Source organism: Balaenoptera physalus, assembly GCF_965194825.1.
Source record: "Balaenoptera physalus genome assembly, chromosome: 20".
Lineage (NCBI taxonomy): Eukaryota > Metazoa > Chordata > Mammalia > Artiodactyla > Balaenopteridae > Balaenoptera > Balaenoptera physalus.
Window position 1 is genome coordinate 23,760,540 of NC_138901.1, and position 17,189 is coordinate 23,777,728.

At 41.6% G+C, this 17,189-nt stretch overlaps 1 protein-coding gene across 4 annotated transcripts in view; it reads left to right on the top strand.

Moving 5' to 3' along the window:
• The first annotated feature begins 51 nt into the window (after window positions 1-51).
• SPAG9 (sperm associated antigen 9) overlaps window positions 52-17,189 on the top strand; it is a 155,284-nt gene continuing 138,146 nt past the window's right edge. For all 4 annotated transcript variants that reach the window (XM_082440298.1, XM_082440299.1, XM_082440300.1 and 1 more), the window contains exon 1: window positions 52-540. In XM_082440298.1, the coding sequence (XP_082296424.1) occupies window positions 238-540 (303 nt within the window). In that variant the 5' untranslated portion in view covers window positions 52-237. The remainder of the gene's footprint in view (window positions 541-17,189) is intronic.

Genomic DNA, 17,189 nt, shown 5'->3' on the forward strand with positions numbered 1-17,189 from the left:
CGGGCCGACGCGGCGCGGATCCCGCCCCGCGGGTGACGTGTGGCGCGCGCGGCTTAGCCGCCCCGGCAGTTGGTGCAGCTGCGGTAGGGCTGGGTGCGCTCGCTTCACCCCTCCCCTCCTCCGTCCCGGGCCCCCACCCAGCCGGGCCCAGCCGCAGCCCCAGCCCCAGCGGCCCGTCCCGTGCGGGCCCTTGTCGTCCCCTCAGCCGGCGACGCCCCGGGCCGGCCGCCCGCCACCATGGAGCTGGAGGACGGTGTGGTGTACCAGGAGGAGCCCGGCGGCTCCGGGGCCGTGATGTCGGAGCGGGTGTCCGGCCTGGCTGGCTCCATCTACCGCGAGTTCGAGCGGCTCATCGGGCGCTACGACGAGGAGGTGGTCAAGGAGCTGATGCCACTGGTGGTGGCCGTGCTGGAGAACCTGGACTCGGTGTTCGCGCAGGACCAGGAGCACCAGGTGGAGCTGGAGCTGCTGCGGGACGACAACGAGCAGCTCATCACCCAGTACGAGCGAGAGAAGGCGCTGCGCAAGCACGCCGAGGAGGTGAGGGCCGGCCGGCTGGGAGTGCAAGGGCCCGGCCCGAGGGCGGGCCGGGGGCCGGGGGTCGCGGTCCGTCTCAGGATGGGAGGGGCGTCAGCCTCCTGGAGGCAGGCCTGAGGCCGAGGCCAGCCGGACCGAGCCCGGCGGCCGCGAGGTCCCGGGACCCCCGGCCGGCGTTGGACGCCCAGGCAGGCTAGTGAGTGTCCAGGAGAAGAGAGTGAGATGGGGGAAGCAAGGCCCGGGGAGGAAGCCACAGCCTGGCCTGAGGGCACCTGGGATTGGCTGAGAGCGGAGATTTTAGGGTGTCTGCTTACCTCTTGTAGTTTAGGGAAGTTTCCGACCACCGTGGGATAGTCAGATGGCGGTTCAAACTTTTACCACGGGCGGGGTGGGGGGGGGGCGCATTTAAACACTACTGCCCTGGATATGTAACTTCCGCTGGTTCCAGCACCTTTCCTGGGGGTTGCTGCTTTGGGAAGTTAGAGATCTCCCTCTTTCGGCCAGTTTCTTGTTGACGTTTTAACCCTACTGAGAAAGAGGTTTTATTTTATGTTTTAAGTGCCTTGGTTGACACTTTGTCAACAGTTAGATGTTGTATAACAATACTCTGTAAATATGGAGAGTATGCAATTTTATCTTATTGGTATCCCACATCAAAGCTTTCTTCCTTGTCAGGTGGTAACCTTGGACAGTTCCCTTTAAAAACCCTTTGTTTATTTATAAAGAGGACGGGAACGGGGTGAGGGGCAGGTTGAGGAGGTGTGGGTGACAGTTGGCAAGCCTTTTCAAAGACTACAGTTTACAGGTGCTCTTGGCCAGCTTTTAACTTCAGTGCCTCAGCAGTGTGACCTCAGTGCCCTAACCTTGAGTCTGTGAACCTTTTGCAGCTCTGGAGTGCAAGTGACAGGTCTTTGACTTCCTGAGACAGTAGAGGATTTTAGCTTTCAGGATGTGTAGGCATTATTTCTGTGGAACTTATCTAATACAGGTGAAGTGTCCTATTCATCTTTGTTTCTTAAGCATCTAGCAAACCTGGTTAAATATATGGTGATTGAAGGAAGCTAAATAACTAATTATTGAAGGAACGACATGTTGTATTTCAAAAATACTTGAAAAGTTTTTTTTTCTTTTTTTAAATTTATTTATTTATTTATTTATTTTTGGCTGTGTTGGGTGTTCGTTGCTTCACGAGGGCTTTCCCTAGTTGTGGTGAGTGGGGGCTGCTCTTCGTTGTGGTGCGCGGGGTTCTCATTGCGGTGGCCTCTTTTGTTGCGGGGCACGGGCTTTAGGCGCGTGGGCTTCAGTAGATGTGGCTCGCGGGCTCTAGAGTGCAGGCTCACTAGTTGTGGTGCGCAGGCTCACTAGTTGTGGCACACAGGCTTAGTTGCTCTGCGGCATGTGGGATCTTCCTCGACCAGGTCTCGAACCCGTGTGCCCTGCATTGGCAGGCGGATTCTTAACCACCGCGCCACCAGGGAAGCCCCAATACTTGAAAAGTTTTAAGGATGTGCAGCTCATTTCCTAAGACTAAGTAGTACCACCATTTAAACTTATTGTCACTTACACCTTTGTACCAGGTCTTTCTTTTTTAAAATAAATTTATTTATTTATTTATTTATTTAGGGCTGCGTTGGGTCTTTGTTGCTGCGTGCGCGGGCTTTCTCTAGTTGCAGCGAGTGGGGACTAGTCTTTGTTGCGGTGCGCGGGCTTATCATTGCGGTGGCTTCTCGCTGCAGAGCAGGGCTCTAGGTGTGCAGGCTTCAGTAGTTGTGGTGCACGGGCTCAGTAGTTGTGGCTTGCGGGCTCTAGAGCACAGGCTCAGTAGTTGTGGCACACGAGCTTAGTTGTTCCGTGGCATGTGGGATCTTCCTGGACCAGGGATCGGATTCTTAACCACTGTGCCACCGGGGAAGTCCCTGTTTTTTTTTTTTTTTCCCCTGAAGCTTGACTGTATGATGATTTTTAGTTCTGATTTTGTGATCCATTTGTCTCAAAGGAATGCTATTGAATTTGCCAAACAAAATTGACTTTATTTCAAGAGTATTTCCAAGTATATAGGGAAGGAAGGGTTGAAAAAGAAAATCTAAGGATGGAATCAAAATTTCCACTGGTTTGTTAGCTGTTTACGGAACTGTTTATGGAACGGAGGTTATGTACTACTACTCCTGAGATGACTTGCCATGTCTTCATGCTCAGACAGGTCCTTGCCACTGTGTGGATGTAAATGGAAAGACTGTGGAATTAACCAAATATACACACAGGTGAGGAACAGGCCCAGCATGACCTGTTACTGCAGATAAAAGAAATTACTCCTTTCAGCCTTAAACTCCTGTCAGTCCATGTAAACATAGGCAAAATGCCAGGGTCGCACGTGCCCAGAAAACCATCTGCCACAGGTTGCAGAATCAGAAAATAAAACTAAGCTGCTAGACTCTGGATTGTATATTAATTTCTTAAGTAAATGACTTTAAAAAAATAGATTATCCAATGACTTTCTTTGTAATTTATGCTTTTTCAAATATGTCTGTAAATTTTCTATAATGAAACCTTTGGGCAAAGGGCCATGATCTGAGAATACAGAACATTGATGTGATGCTAGATGAGCCAACTTCCAGACCATAAATGTAAAACCATCTTGTTGTCAGTTTTCATGTAAGATCATAAATGAAGTTTTACCCAAGTACTCAGAAATTCAGTCTTAGTCCAATATGCAGAAATGATTCTGTGTTTAATTTTCTTTGAGTGATTGTGGCCTTTAATATGAAGACTATTTCCATAAACAGTCTGGTATTACAGCAAAAATGCCTCAGGGTATTTACAGCAAGAATATTTGAAAGTATGGAAATTGACCATCACCAGAGAGAGTTAAGTAAATTCTGAGCACCTTTGTGGAAATTTAGGAGGATATGTAAATAATGAGGATGTTTTAGGAGGTGTGAAGTGCTTTAATCTCTTGCTTGCAGGAATTCTCAACAAGGAATCAGGAAGTTAATCTTTATTATAATGGTACTAAATTTGAATACCTTCTGTCTTTTTAATTGCTTATTTGAATTTGTTGTGTGGAGTTAGCCTGATGGTTTTGAGTCTATAAAAACAATCTGAAGCAGGGCTGATTTTAGATAGATTTGTAACCAGCTTCAAATGCTAATCAAGAAATCTGTCATTTTATAGCTCTCACCATTCTCCCCTTTGGGCTCCCTGCTCCAGCCATGTATATTTTTTCCATTCTTTAACCAAGTCCTGTCTGATGCCTTTGCCCATGCTGTTTCCTTGGCCTAGAGTGCTTTTCCCTCAGAGCTTCACCCTGGCTAGCGCCTCACTTTTGGCTCAGCTTAAATTTCACTTCTTCTGCTAGACTTTTCCTGTCTACTCTATCCAGAGTAAGCCTTGTGAATCTATGAACAATTTACCTGTAAATCAATAATTTAAAAAAAATCTGGAGAGGGAATTTCTTGGCGGTCCAGTGGTTAGGACACGGTGCTTTCACTGCTGGAGCCCGGCTTCAACACCTGGTTGGGGAACTAATCCCACAAGCTGAGTGGTGCGGACAAAAAAAAAAAAATCTGGAGAAAGATGTTATTCTTGGGGAAGAATATATGAGTGTTTTTTATGTTTTTGTTTGTGTAAGTTCTGATTCTTTTAAAATAGACATGATTTGTTTTGAGTAATTAAAAAAAAAAGAAAACTTCCCTGAAGTAGGCAAATGAATTAAAGAACTTTTTTTTGTAGGAATTTAGTTTTTAAAAATTAAAAAAAAAATTTTATTGACATCCAGTTGATCTACAATGTTGTGTTAGTTTCAGATGTACAGCAAAGTGATTCAGTTATACATAGGGAATTTAGTTTCAAAGTGAGAGTTTATTTAGCATGATTGGGTGGAGGAAGATTGCACATAAAAATGAAGATGTACCCTCTTCATCCTCCGTGAGTGGTAGAAGCATATATGAAGAGAGAATATCTTTGCTGGGAAGAAGATGTTGTGATTATGTGATTTTATGACTGCTTTTCTGTGGCTTTTTGTCTGAAAAAGACTGGGGTGATTAAGTGCAGAAATGAGAGATATTACTGAGAATATTCTAATTAACTTTTCCCCAATGAATCACCACTTAAAGAAGTAACAAAATGGATGTTTTATATTAAGACTTTAATCAGGTTGTTTTCTTTGGAAGTCTATGAACATGGGAGTGAGTGATAAGACTTGTGGGCAGGAAAGCAGGCATTGATACTGATTTTTTAAAATCGATGTTATAGTTCTCACTGATTCATAAAAGTATTTTAATCAAAAGTTAAGGAAATTAATTTTGATTTGTTTGCAAAATAATTTACAATGAAAGTTCACTTCTTTAATAAACACTTAAGAAGGAATATTTGAAGTCTTTTCAATTTAGTTTTATGATTTTTTTTATCAAGACAGGAGTGAAGAGTAATTTTGAATACTTCAGCTTATATTTGTTGATGGTGGCTATTGAGGACTTAGGATGCTAAAAGTGGAAATTCCCTATTTGCTTCAACATTAAGTTTATTTTGTGTCTTTAGCACAGTTATTTAAATTGGTAATTATGATGTTTATTCAGATTTTTTAGCCTTAATTCTATTACTCTAGTGTCAAAAGAAATTTAACTCGCTATTAAGTAGATTATGGGGATTCCCTGGTGGTCCAGTGGTTACAAGTCTGAGCTTCCACTGCAGGGGTCATGGGTTCCATCCCTGTTCAGGAAACTAAGTGGAGCAGTAGGGGAAAAGTAGTTTGTTTATATGCACAGATGATCTGTTAGTAGGTCCATTAGTTGTTAACATTTGACATAAAGTTTTCAAACACTTTTAAAAAGTGAAGTCTCTCTGTGGCACCTGTTCAGTGTTTTTTTTTTTTTTTTAAACATTTATTTAGGCCATGCCGGGTCTTTGTTGCGGCACATGGGATATTCATTGTGGCTCGTGGGATCTTTAGTTGCAGCATGCAGGATCTTTTTTAAGTTGCGGCATGCAGGCTCATAGTTGCAACATGCATGTGGGGTCTAGTTTCCTGACCAGGGATCGAACTGTGGCCCCCTTCATTGGGAGTGTGGAGTCTTACCGACTGGACCCCAGGGAAGTCCTTGCATTTGTTTTAAATTGGCTAACTTGATTTTTTCTTCTGTGAAAATTTCACTTTATATATTTGCCACCATATTTTTTTCCTTGAAACCAGTATCCTGTGGTATGTTCAGGGAATTAACGATTTTTGCTCCAAGGATTGACTGAGGTGCTGACTTCATTTCTCTCTTGGTTCAGTTAGAGCAAGGGTCAGCAGCTTTTCAGAATGTTATGTTACCTCTTAATTTCTAAGTTTTAGAATGCTCAAAATACACTTTAGTGCTTCATTGATCTCTGTATGCCCAAATTATTTTGTATATAAAATGAGTACATTTTAAAATACACTTAAAATACATATTTTAAAAAATACCATTGTTTTTTCTTGCAGAACTATTTGAAATAAGCTTCACACTGCCCCTAGTCAGAGTAGATATGTCCTTGCGTCTTGTCAATCCCTGCTTCCAGGCACTTTCTGAAATGAACAGTGTATTTGTTCTCTAGGGGAACATGTGTACATTGGTGGGAGGGGGTGTATGTTACCTTGTGAAATGGTAATCAGTTAGTTAACCATTGTTTAGCTATTAAGACAGATCTTACCCTTTACCTTTAGAGATTTCTGAATTTAAGTATCTAACTGAGATACATTATATGTCCTTGGGATGGTGACATTCACATTTTACTTATTTAAAATCACAAAAGAGACTATCAAAATGGGTAAGGTACCAAGATGGATTAGTAGAGTAAGAACTACTCACTAGATTACTGTGGTATAAGCCATCGGTCACTGATCCAATTCGGTGCCTATGTTTGGTATGTAAGTTTCTTGGACTCCTTAGCTTACCTTTAACTACACACTGCATACTTAAATCACATGGAACCTTTTGGTTCCCAGGAGAGCTAGTATTAGACTGTAGCCAAATACCTGTTCTTTTGTTCCCTTGACCAATGGTTGAGTTGTTTTAAAAACACCTTTTTTTTTTTTTTTGCCCTGCTCAGCACTCATAATGAGTATAGATGTTACCTAAGTAAATTACTAGGTTGAGATAAGAAATATCAGCATAGACCCAATTTAAAAATGTATGCAATGTGTTTATTCAAAAAGCTGACATTTAGAATTATATGTGTGTAGGGCTTCCCTGGTGGCGCAGTGGTTAAGAATCCGCCTGTCAGTGCAGGGGACACGGGTTCGATCCCTGGTCCGGGGAGATTCCACATGCCGCGGAACAACTAAGCCTGTGTGCCACAGCTGCTGAGCATGCGCTCTAGAGCCCGCGAGCCACAACTACTGAGCCCGTGTGCCACAACTACTGAAACCTGCATGCCTAGAGCCAGAACTCTGCAACAAGAGAAGCCACCACAATGAGAAGCCCGCGCACTGCAACGAAGAGTAGCCCCTGCTCGCCGCAACTAGAGAAAGCCCGCACACAGCAATGAAGACCTTATGCAGCCAAAAATAAATAAATAAATATATATAAAAAAGAAATATATGTGTGTAAATTCTATACATTTTGAAGTTTTGGCCAGTGATATTTTGTTATTAGCTTTAATACAAGTCTGTGGAATTCACTTAAGAATTCTGGTGTCTACATACAGACTGAAAGTGAGGGGATGGAAAAAGATATTCCATGCAAATGGAAATCAAAAGAAAGCTGGAGTAGCAATACTCATATCAGACAAAATAGACTGCAAAATAAAGAATGTTACAAGAGACATAGAAGGACACTTCATAATAATCAAAGGATCAATCCAAGAAGAAGATATAACAATTGTAAATATATATGCATCCAACATAGGAGCACCTCAGTATATAAGGCAAATGCTAACAGCAATAAAAGGAGAAATCGACAGAAACACAATAATAGTGGGGGACTTTAATACCCCAGTCTCATCAATGGACAGATCATCCAGACAGAAAATCAATAAGGAAACACAGGCCTTAAATGACACATTAGACCAGATGGACTTAGCAGCCGAATACACTTTCTCCTCAAGTGCATACAGAATGTTCTCCAGGATAGATCACATCTTGGGCCACAAATCAAGCCTCGGTAAATTTAAGAAAGTTGAAATTATATCAAGCATCTTTTCTGACCACACGCTATGAGATTAGAAATCAATTACAGGAGGGACTTCCCTGGTGGTCCAGTGGTTAAGACTCTGCATTTCCAATGCAGGGGGTGCGGGTTCCATCCCTGGTCGGGGAAACTAAGATCCCACATGCCGCATGACACGGCCAAAAGAAAAGAAGAAAAGAAAATCAGTTACAGGAAAAAAACTGTTAAAAACACAAACACATGGAGGCTAAGCAATATGTTACTAAGCAACCAGTGGATCACTGAAGAAATTAAAGAGGAAATAAGAAAAAAATACCTACAGACAAATGATAATGAAAACACAATGGTCCAAAACCTCTGGGACGCAGCAAAAGCAGTTCCAAGAGGGAAGTTTATAGCAGTGCAATCTTACCTGAGGAAACAAGAAAAATCTCAAATAAACAACCTAACCTTACACCTAAAGCAACTAGAGAAAGAGGAACAAACAGAACCCAAAATTAGTAGAAGGAAATAAATTGTAAAGATTAGAACAGAAATAAATGAAATAGAAGAAAACAATAGCAAAGGTCAATGAAACTAAAAGCTGGTTCTTTGAGAAGATAAACAAAATTGGTAAACCTTTAGCCAGACTCATCAAGAAAAAAGGGGGACAGGGCTCAAATCAATAAAATTAGAAATGAAAGAGGAGAAGTTAAAACTGACACAAAGGAAATACAAGGGATCATAAGAGACTACAACAAGCAACTATCATGCCAATAAAATGGACAACCTAGAAGAAATGGACAAATTCTTAGAAAAGCACAACTTTCCAAGACTGAACTTGGAAGAAATAGAAAATGTCAACAGACCATGCATAAGTACTGAAATTGAAACAGTGGTTAAAAGACTTCCAACAAACAAAAGTCAAGGACCAGATGGCTTCACAGGGGAGTTCTAGCAATCTTTTAGGGAAGAGTTAACACCTACCCTTCTGAAACTCTTCCAGAAAATTGCGGAGGAAGGAATACTCCCAAGCTCATTCTATGAGGCCACCATCAGCCTGATACCAAAACCAGAGAAGATATCACACACACATAAAAATTACAGGCCAATATCACTGATGAACATAGATGCAGAAATCCTCAACAAAATACTAGCAAACCAAATTCAACAATACATTAAAAGGATCATCCACCATGATCAAGTGAGATTGATGCCAGGGATGCAAGGATTCTTCAGTATCCACAAATCAATCAGTGTGATATACCAGATTAACAAAGTGAAGAATAAAAAGCATATGATCATCTTAATTGATGCAGAAAAAGCTTTTGATAAAACTCAACACCCATGATAAAAGCTCTCCAGAAAGTAGGAATAGAGGGAACTTACTTCAACATAATAAAGGCTGTATATGACAAACCCACAGCTAACATCATTCTGCACTGTGAAAAGCCGAAATCATTCCCTCTAAGATTGGGAAACAATCCTATTTACCATCACATCAAAAAGAATGACAGGTTTTGGTAACTACAGATGTGATGGGAATAGGGAAAAATAAAGTGTGGATAAAAATGGGTCCAGGAATCGGGAAGCTATGGTTTCTCAAGTAGCTGCTTTAGTCATTAAAGCCTAAATGTCCATTCTCTTAATCACATGTCTGAATTCCTAAAGTAGCAGTATTTTGATTCATCCCTCTTGTTGAGTGTGCTGATAGGATCGTCCCTTCAAAACCACAGACCCAAGGGCCAGGTTTTGGGCAGGGAGGCTCTTGCCTACCAGACCTGTGGAGACATCCCACCGCCCCCTCCACTGACTGCCTTGCAGGGTAGGGTGTAGTAACATCAGACTAGACATCAGGATAGTAAATCCCAGGGTTTGCTTAAGGGGTGGTATGGTGATAACTCAGTTGGTTTACACTTCTAATAGAAGCCCATGTAATCTAAAATAAAACTGCCTATATCAAGTCGAAAAAAAAAATATAATACCTAGGAATAACCCTACCTAAGGAGACAAAAGACCTCTACTCTGAAAACTATAAGGCACTGATGAAAGAAATCAGAGATGACACAAACAGATGGAAGGATATACTGTGTTCTTGGGTTGGAAGAATCAGTATTGTCAAAAGGACTATATTTTCCAAGGCAATCTGCAGATTCATTGCAATCCCTATCAAATTACCAATGGCATTTTTCACAGAACTAGAACAAAAAATTCTAAAATTTATATGGAAACAAAAAAGACCCTGAATAGCCAAAGCAATTCTGAGAAAGAAAAGTGGAGCTGGAGGAATCAGGGTCCCTGACTTCAGACTGTACTACAAAGCTTACAGTAATCAAAACAGTATGGTACTGGCACAAAAACAGAAAAATAGATCAGTGGAACAGGATAGAAAGCCTAGAAATAAACACATGCACCTATGGTCAATTAATCTATGACAAAGGAGGCAAGAATATACAATGGAGAAAATGCAGTCTTTTCAATAAATGGTGCTGGGAAAACTAGACAGCTACACGTAAAAATATGAAATTAGAACACTCTCTAACACCATACACAAAAATAAGCTTGAAATGGATCAAAGACCTAAATGTGAGGATGGACAGTATAAAACTCTTAGAGGAAAACATAGGCAGAACACTCTTTGGCATAAATCGCAGCAATATCTTTTTTGATCCACCTCCTTGAGTAATGAAAATAAAAGCAAAAATAAATGGGACCTAGTTAAACTTAAAAGCTTCTGCGCAGCAGAAGAAACCATAAACAAAACGAAAAGACAACCCACAGAATGGGAGAAAATACTTGCAAACAAAGTGACCGACAAGGGTTGCTACGACAGTCAAAAAATGTAGAAGATCTAAATAGACAGTTCTCCAAAGAAGACGTACAGATGGCCAAAGAACACATGAAAAGATACTCAACATCACTAATTATCAGAGAAGTGCAAATCAAAACTACAATGAGGTAACACCTCACAGCAGTCAGAATGGCCTTCATCAAAAATCTACAAACAATAAATGCTGGAGAGGGTGTGGAGAAAAGGGTACCCTCCTACACTGTTGGTGGGAATATAAATTGGTACAACCACAATGGAGAACAGTATGGAGGTTCCTTAAAAAACTAAAAATAGAACTACCATATGATCTAGCAATCCCACTCCTGGGCATATATCTGGAGGAAACCATAATCTGAAAGGATACATGCACCCCCACATTCATTGCAACACTGTTTACAATAGCCAAGACATGGAAGCAACCTAAATGTACATCAACAGAGGGATGGGCAGAGAATATATGGTACATATATTCAGTGGAATATTAGCCTATAAAAAGAATGAAATAATGCCGTTTGCAGCAACATGGATGGATCTAGAGATTATCATACTAAGTGAAGTAAGACGGAGAAAGACAAATATATGATATTGCTTAAATGTGGAATCTAAAAAATGGTATAAATGAACTTATGTACAAAGCAGAAATAGAGTCTCAGATGTAGAAAACAAACTTATGGTTACTAGGGGGGAAATGGGGGAAGTGATAAATTGGGAGATTGGGATTGGCATATACACACTACTATATATAAAATAGATAACTAATAAGGACTTACTGTATAGCACAGGAAATACTCTCTAATGACCTATATGAGAAAAGAATCTAAAAAAGAGTGGATATATGTATATGTACAACTGATTCACTTTGCTGTACAGCAGAAACTAGCACAAGGTTTTCAATCAACTGTACTCCAATAAAAATTAAAAGAAAAAATAATAAACAGTACATTTCAAGGGAAGAAAAAAAGAATTTTCGTGTCTAGTAGTTTGGCATAGTTCTGCTGAAAACGTTTGAACTGAGCCATGGGAATTTACATGTTAATACAATAGAGAAGTTTCTAAGTTGAGGATTTAGAATTATTATTGGGAACTTTAAAAATACCGTTTTTATTTTTTAAGAGGACGGTGGTGAATTAAAATTTTTGAGTACCTGCTCTGTATCATGTACTCTGCTACATAATTTATTTTATTATTATTATTTATTTATTTTGTGGCTGCGTTGGTTCTTCGTTGCTGCGTGCAGGCTTTCTCTAGTTGTGGTGAGCAGGGGCTACTCTTCGTTGCGGTGCATGGGCTTCTCATTGCGGTGGCTTCTCTTGTTGTGGAGCACGGGCTGTAGGCGCATGGGCTCAGTAGTTGTGGTGCGTGGGCTCAGTAGCTGTGGCTCGTGGGCTCAGTAGTTGCGGCGCACCGGCCCTAGAGTGGGCAGGCCTCAGTAGTTGCGGCGTGTGGGCTCAGTAGTTGTGGTGCATGTGCTTCAGTAGTTGTGGTTCATGGGCTCAGTAGTTGTGGTGCATGGGCTCAGTAGTTGTGGCTCGCGGGCTGTAGAGCGCAAGGTCAGTAGTTGTGGCGCACGGGCTTAGTTGCTCCGTGGCATGTGGGATCTTCCTGGACCAGGGATCGAACCCATGTCCCTTGCATTGGCGGGTGGATTCTTAACCGCTGCACCACCAGGGAGTTCCCCCCCTTTTATTTTTGAGGTCAGTAAACTTTTTCAGTAAACCACCCCCAGCTTTTTATTAGGAAAATTTTCAAAAATACAGAAAAATGAAAAGTATGTTTATTATCTATATATTTGTTACCTGGATTCAGTAGTTCTTTTATTTATCTACCTACATACACACCACATACATATGACAAAATATATACATACATACGCATATTTTTAAATTGCTGAACCATTTCAAAGTAAATTGCAGATGTTATGACACATCACCCTTCAGTACTTAAAGTACTTATCCTAAAAATGAAAGCATTGTACCATATAACCACAATTTTATTTACATAGGAGAACATTTTCTAATATTTAATATTCCATTTGAATTAATGTTTAGGAACAGAGTACATGTCAGTTATAGAGGTAAGTTAATATTTTTATAGTGAACTAATGTCACTCACCTGGAAGGAAGAAATGATTGCAGTTTAGCTACTTTTCTGTAAGAAATTTAAATCTGAGATTTATAAAACAATTAAAATTGGTTAAAAATTTTTATTTAAGATTATAGTATAAAAATACCGTGGATTATTTTTCCCCTTTGAAACTTAGAGATGCAGAAATTGAGAAACTACCCTACATTTAATGTTTTCTCTGGTAACTTTTTTACCTTGTTTCTGACTGCTTACCTGCTCCACTAGGATTTATAGAGCCTGAGAAGTATTTTTTCCTTGTAATTTGAGGTCCTGCTGATTGGATTCTCCGCAGGGGATGGGTCTAGGATTTTTGTGATTCTGGATTCTGTTATTGTCCTTTAAAATGTATTTTCACTTGCTCTTCCTGCAGGTATTTTTTAATGGCTGGGCAGAAACTCCATGATCTTCTAGTTCTTTCCTATCCCGTTTCCATAGGTAGATAAACAGGAGACATGAATAATCAGAAAGAACAAATATATATTGAGCCAGGCACTGTTCTAGACTCTGAGAATGTGGCCACAAACAGATCAGACAAGTAAGGTAGCCCTTGCTTTCTTAGAGTTTATATTGTAATAAAGAATAAACAGACCAGTTAATTACAGATTGTAATCGGTGTTACACGGGAAATAAAAAATGTGAGGTGATACAGAGTAAAGAGGCAGGCACTTTAGATGGAACAAGCAAATTTATAAAAGGGAAGCTGTCCATGCAGGAAATAATTCATCTCATTATTTAGATATGAAGAATAATTATTTAGATATGAAACTTTAGGTATAATAGAATTTCTCCTACTCATATTCTTTTTTTTCATTTTTATTTTTATTTTATTATTTATTTACTTTTGGCTGCATTGGGTCTTCGTTGCTGCATGCAGGCTTTCTCTAGTTGCGGCGAGCAGGAGCTACTCTTTGTTGTGGTGCACAGGCTTCTCATTGCGGTGGCTTCTCTTGCTGTGGAGCACAGGCTCTAGGTGCACGGGCTTCAGTATTTGTGGCTTGCAGGCTCTAGAGCGCAAGCTCAGTAGTTATGGCGCATGGGCTTAGTTGCTCTGTGGCGTGTGGGATCTTCCCAGACCAGGGATTGAACCCGTGCCTCCTGCATTGGCGGGCAGATTCTTTTTTTTTTTATTTCATTTTTTGCGGGTAATTATTATTATTATTATTTTTAAATTATTTTTGGCTGCGTTGGGTCTTTGTTGCTGCGTGTAGACTTTCTCTAGTTGCAGCGAACGGGGGCTACTCTTCGTAGCAATGCGTGAGCTTCTCATTGTGGTGGCTTCTCTTGTTGTGGAGCACGGGCTCTAGGCACACAGGCTTCAGTAGTTGCAGCATGCAGGCTCAGTAGTTGCAGCACACAGGCCATAGAGCATGTGGGCTTCAGTAGTTGCAATGCGTGGGCTCCGTAGTTGTGGCTCACGGGCTCTAGAGTGCAGCAGGCTCAGTAGTTGTGGTGCAGAGGGTTAGTTGCACTGCGGCATGTGGGATCTTCCTGGACCAGGGATCAAACCCGTGTCCCCTGCATTGGCAGGCAGATTCTTAACCACTGTGCCACCAGGGAAGTCCCAGCCTACTCATATTCTTAAAAATTCACAAAAGTGATGGGAATTCCGAGGCGATCCAGTAGTTAGAACTATGTGCTTTCACTGCTGAGGCGCGGTTTTAATCCATCATGGTCGGGAAACTAAAGTCCCGCAAGCCACATGGCGTGGCCAAAAAAAAAAAACACCAAGTAAGAAAATTCACAAAAGTGAATAACTCTCATAAATGCATTTCTTCTATTTTCTGTCTTACGCGTTCTCATACTTGACTTCTCAGCAACATTTTTTTTTTTAAATTAATTAATTAATTTATTTTTGGCTGTGCTGGGTCTTCGTTTCTGTGCGAGGGCTCTCTCCAGTTGTGGCAAGTGGGGGCCACTCTTCACCGCGGTGCGCGGGCCCCCCACCATCGCGGCCTCTCCTGTTGCGGAGCACAGGCTCCAGACGCGCAGGCTCAGTAGCTGTGGCTCACGGGCCCAGTTGCTCCGCGGCATGTGGGATCTTCCCAGACCAGGGCTCGAACCTGTGTCCCCTGCACTGGCAGGCAGATTCTCAACCACTGCGCCACCAGGGAAGCCCTCTCAGCAACATTTGACTCTTTTGCTCACTCTTTCTTTAAGAAACGTTATATTTTGGTTCTCTGACTTTGAAATCTCTTGATTTTCCTCTTACTTATCTGACCACTCTGTGGATTCTTCTTAGTCACATTAGCTGTGGTGTTCCTTGGTGCTCTTTCTAAGATCCTCGTAAGTTCTCACTCTGCACACTGCGTAGCTCATGTTATCCATTCTGATCAGTTCAATTTACCATTTGTTGAGTATTCCAAAATGTATATCTCATTCATTCATTTAACAGATATTTATTGAGTGCCCACTGTGTGCCTGGTACTGTGTCTGTTGGGGATACAGTGGTGAGTAAAACAGACAAGATTCTTCCCTCACGGAGCTGACAGGCTATTAAGAACAGCCTGTTAAGGCTGGATCTCTCCCTGGGGTTTCAGATCCATATTACTGTTGTTTATTGGACATGATTGTCTCCCGACATGTCCAAAACTGAACTTAACTTCCAAGCTTTCTCATCCTCTGTTCCCAATCTTCGTGAGGGATACCACTATATGCCTAGCCAGATACCAGGTCACCATTCTTAGCTGTTCTGTCTCCTTCATCCCATTGCTGCCTTCTTTTGTTTTCAACTTTTAAACGTATCTGGAATCTCTTTACTTTTTTTCAAATCTATTTTTACTACTCTGAAGAGCTGGAACTTCTTTCATTCACACTGAATACCAGGTCTGGCACATAGGAAGTAACCATTGAAAATTTCTTTCTTTCTTTTTTTAAAAAATTAATTAATCAATTTTTGGCTGCATTGGGTCTTCGTTGCTACGTGCTGGCTTTCTCTAGTTGCAGCGAGCAGGGGCTACTCTTCATTGTGATGTATGGGCTTCTCATTGCGGTGGCTTCTCTTGTTGCAGAGCACGGGCTCTAGGCCCTCGGCCTTCAGTAGTTGTGGCTTGCAGGCTCTAGAGTGCAGGCTCAGTAGTTGGGACCCATGGGCTTAGTTGCTCCACGGCATGTGGGATCCTCCCGGTCCAGGGCTTGAACCCGTGTCCCCTGCACTGGCAGGTGGATTCCTAACCACTGCGCCACCAGCGAAGTCCCATTGAAAATTTCTGAATAAATGATTGTACAACTGAAACTGTCCTATAACTGATCTGTCTGCTTCCCGTATTGCCAAGCTATAAACTGTCCACCACACTGTACCCGGATCTCTCCAAAATGGCAGATCATTTCCACACTTAGAAGCCTTTAGGGGCTTCCCCGGTGGCGCAGTGGTTGAGAATCTGCCTGCCAATGCAGGGGACACGGGTTCGAGCCCTGGTCTGGGAAGATCCCACATGCCGCGGAGCAACTAGGCCCGTGAGCCACAACTACTGAGCTTGCGCGTCTGGAGCTTGTGCTCCGCAACGAGAGAGGCCGCGACAGTGAGAGGCCCGCGCACTGCGATGAAGAGTGGCCCCCGCTCGCCGCAACTAGAGAAAGCCCTCACACAGAAACGAAGACCCAACACAGCCAAAAATAAATAAATAAATTAAAAAGTCAGAATGTATTAAAAAAAAAAAGTCTTTAATGGCTCTGTCTAAAGTTCTTGAAATGACTAAAGTTTCTAACGTACAGGGCCTTGTAATCTGGCTGCTCCTTATTTTACCAGTCTAATCTTTTCCTTTTAGAACCATACTGAACACCTTGAGTTTGTTATGCAAAAGGCATTTTCTCCAGGCGTTCTTGAAAGCTGCCTCTTTGCTTGGCACTCTCTTTCTCTTCTATTGCCTGGCTACCATTATTCATCTTTCAAGTTTCAATTCAGGAATGCCTTTTATGACACTCAAGTTTGGATTGTACCCATTTTATGTCTTCCCACAGCATACTGTCCTTCTCCTCTCATAGTACTTTCAGTGTTTTACCTAACTAACCTATTGCTTTAATTCCCTCACTAAACTACTGGGATGCAGTAGGTATTAGATATTGGTTGGTTGGTTGGATGGTGGATAGATAAGTATGCTAAAGGTCAAATTGCAAAGCCTAGCTGTTTAAAATTCTCTTTTGTGCATTCAAATTATTGTCCTTACTGTTGGAGCCAAATTATGCTAAATAAAACTTCCAAAAAGTTCCAAAAAGTTCTTCAATAAGTCCTTTGACTTAGGCATATACAGAAAAAGTGACTTCTCCTGAGTATAGTTATTACAGACACTTTACCTACGTTGTCCTATACATAGTAGATAGTCTAGAAATATTTAGGCATTTTAAAAATTGAAATATTAAGATCATTGAAACTATTGTCAGAGTATTGTAGAGATTACTTCTGCATTAGCAAAGGTTGGCCTAGGTGATCTTAAAAGTCATGTTAGCACCATGATTCTCTGGTTGTCTTTTTTCCTTTTGGCTCTGCTACGCAGCTTGTAGGATCTTACTTCACCAACCAGGGATCGAACCCATGCCCCCTGCAGTAGAAGCACAGAGTCCTAACCACTGGACTGCCAGGAAATTCCCTCTCTGAT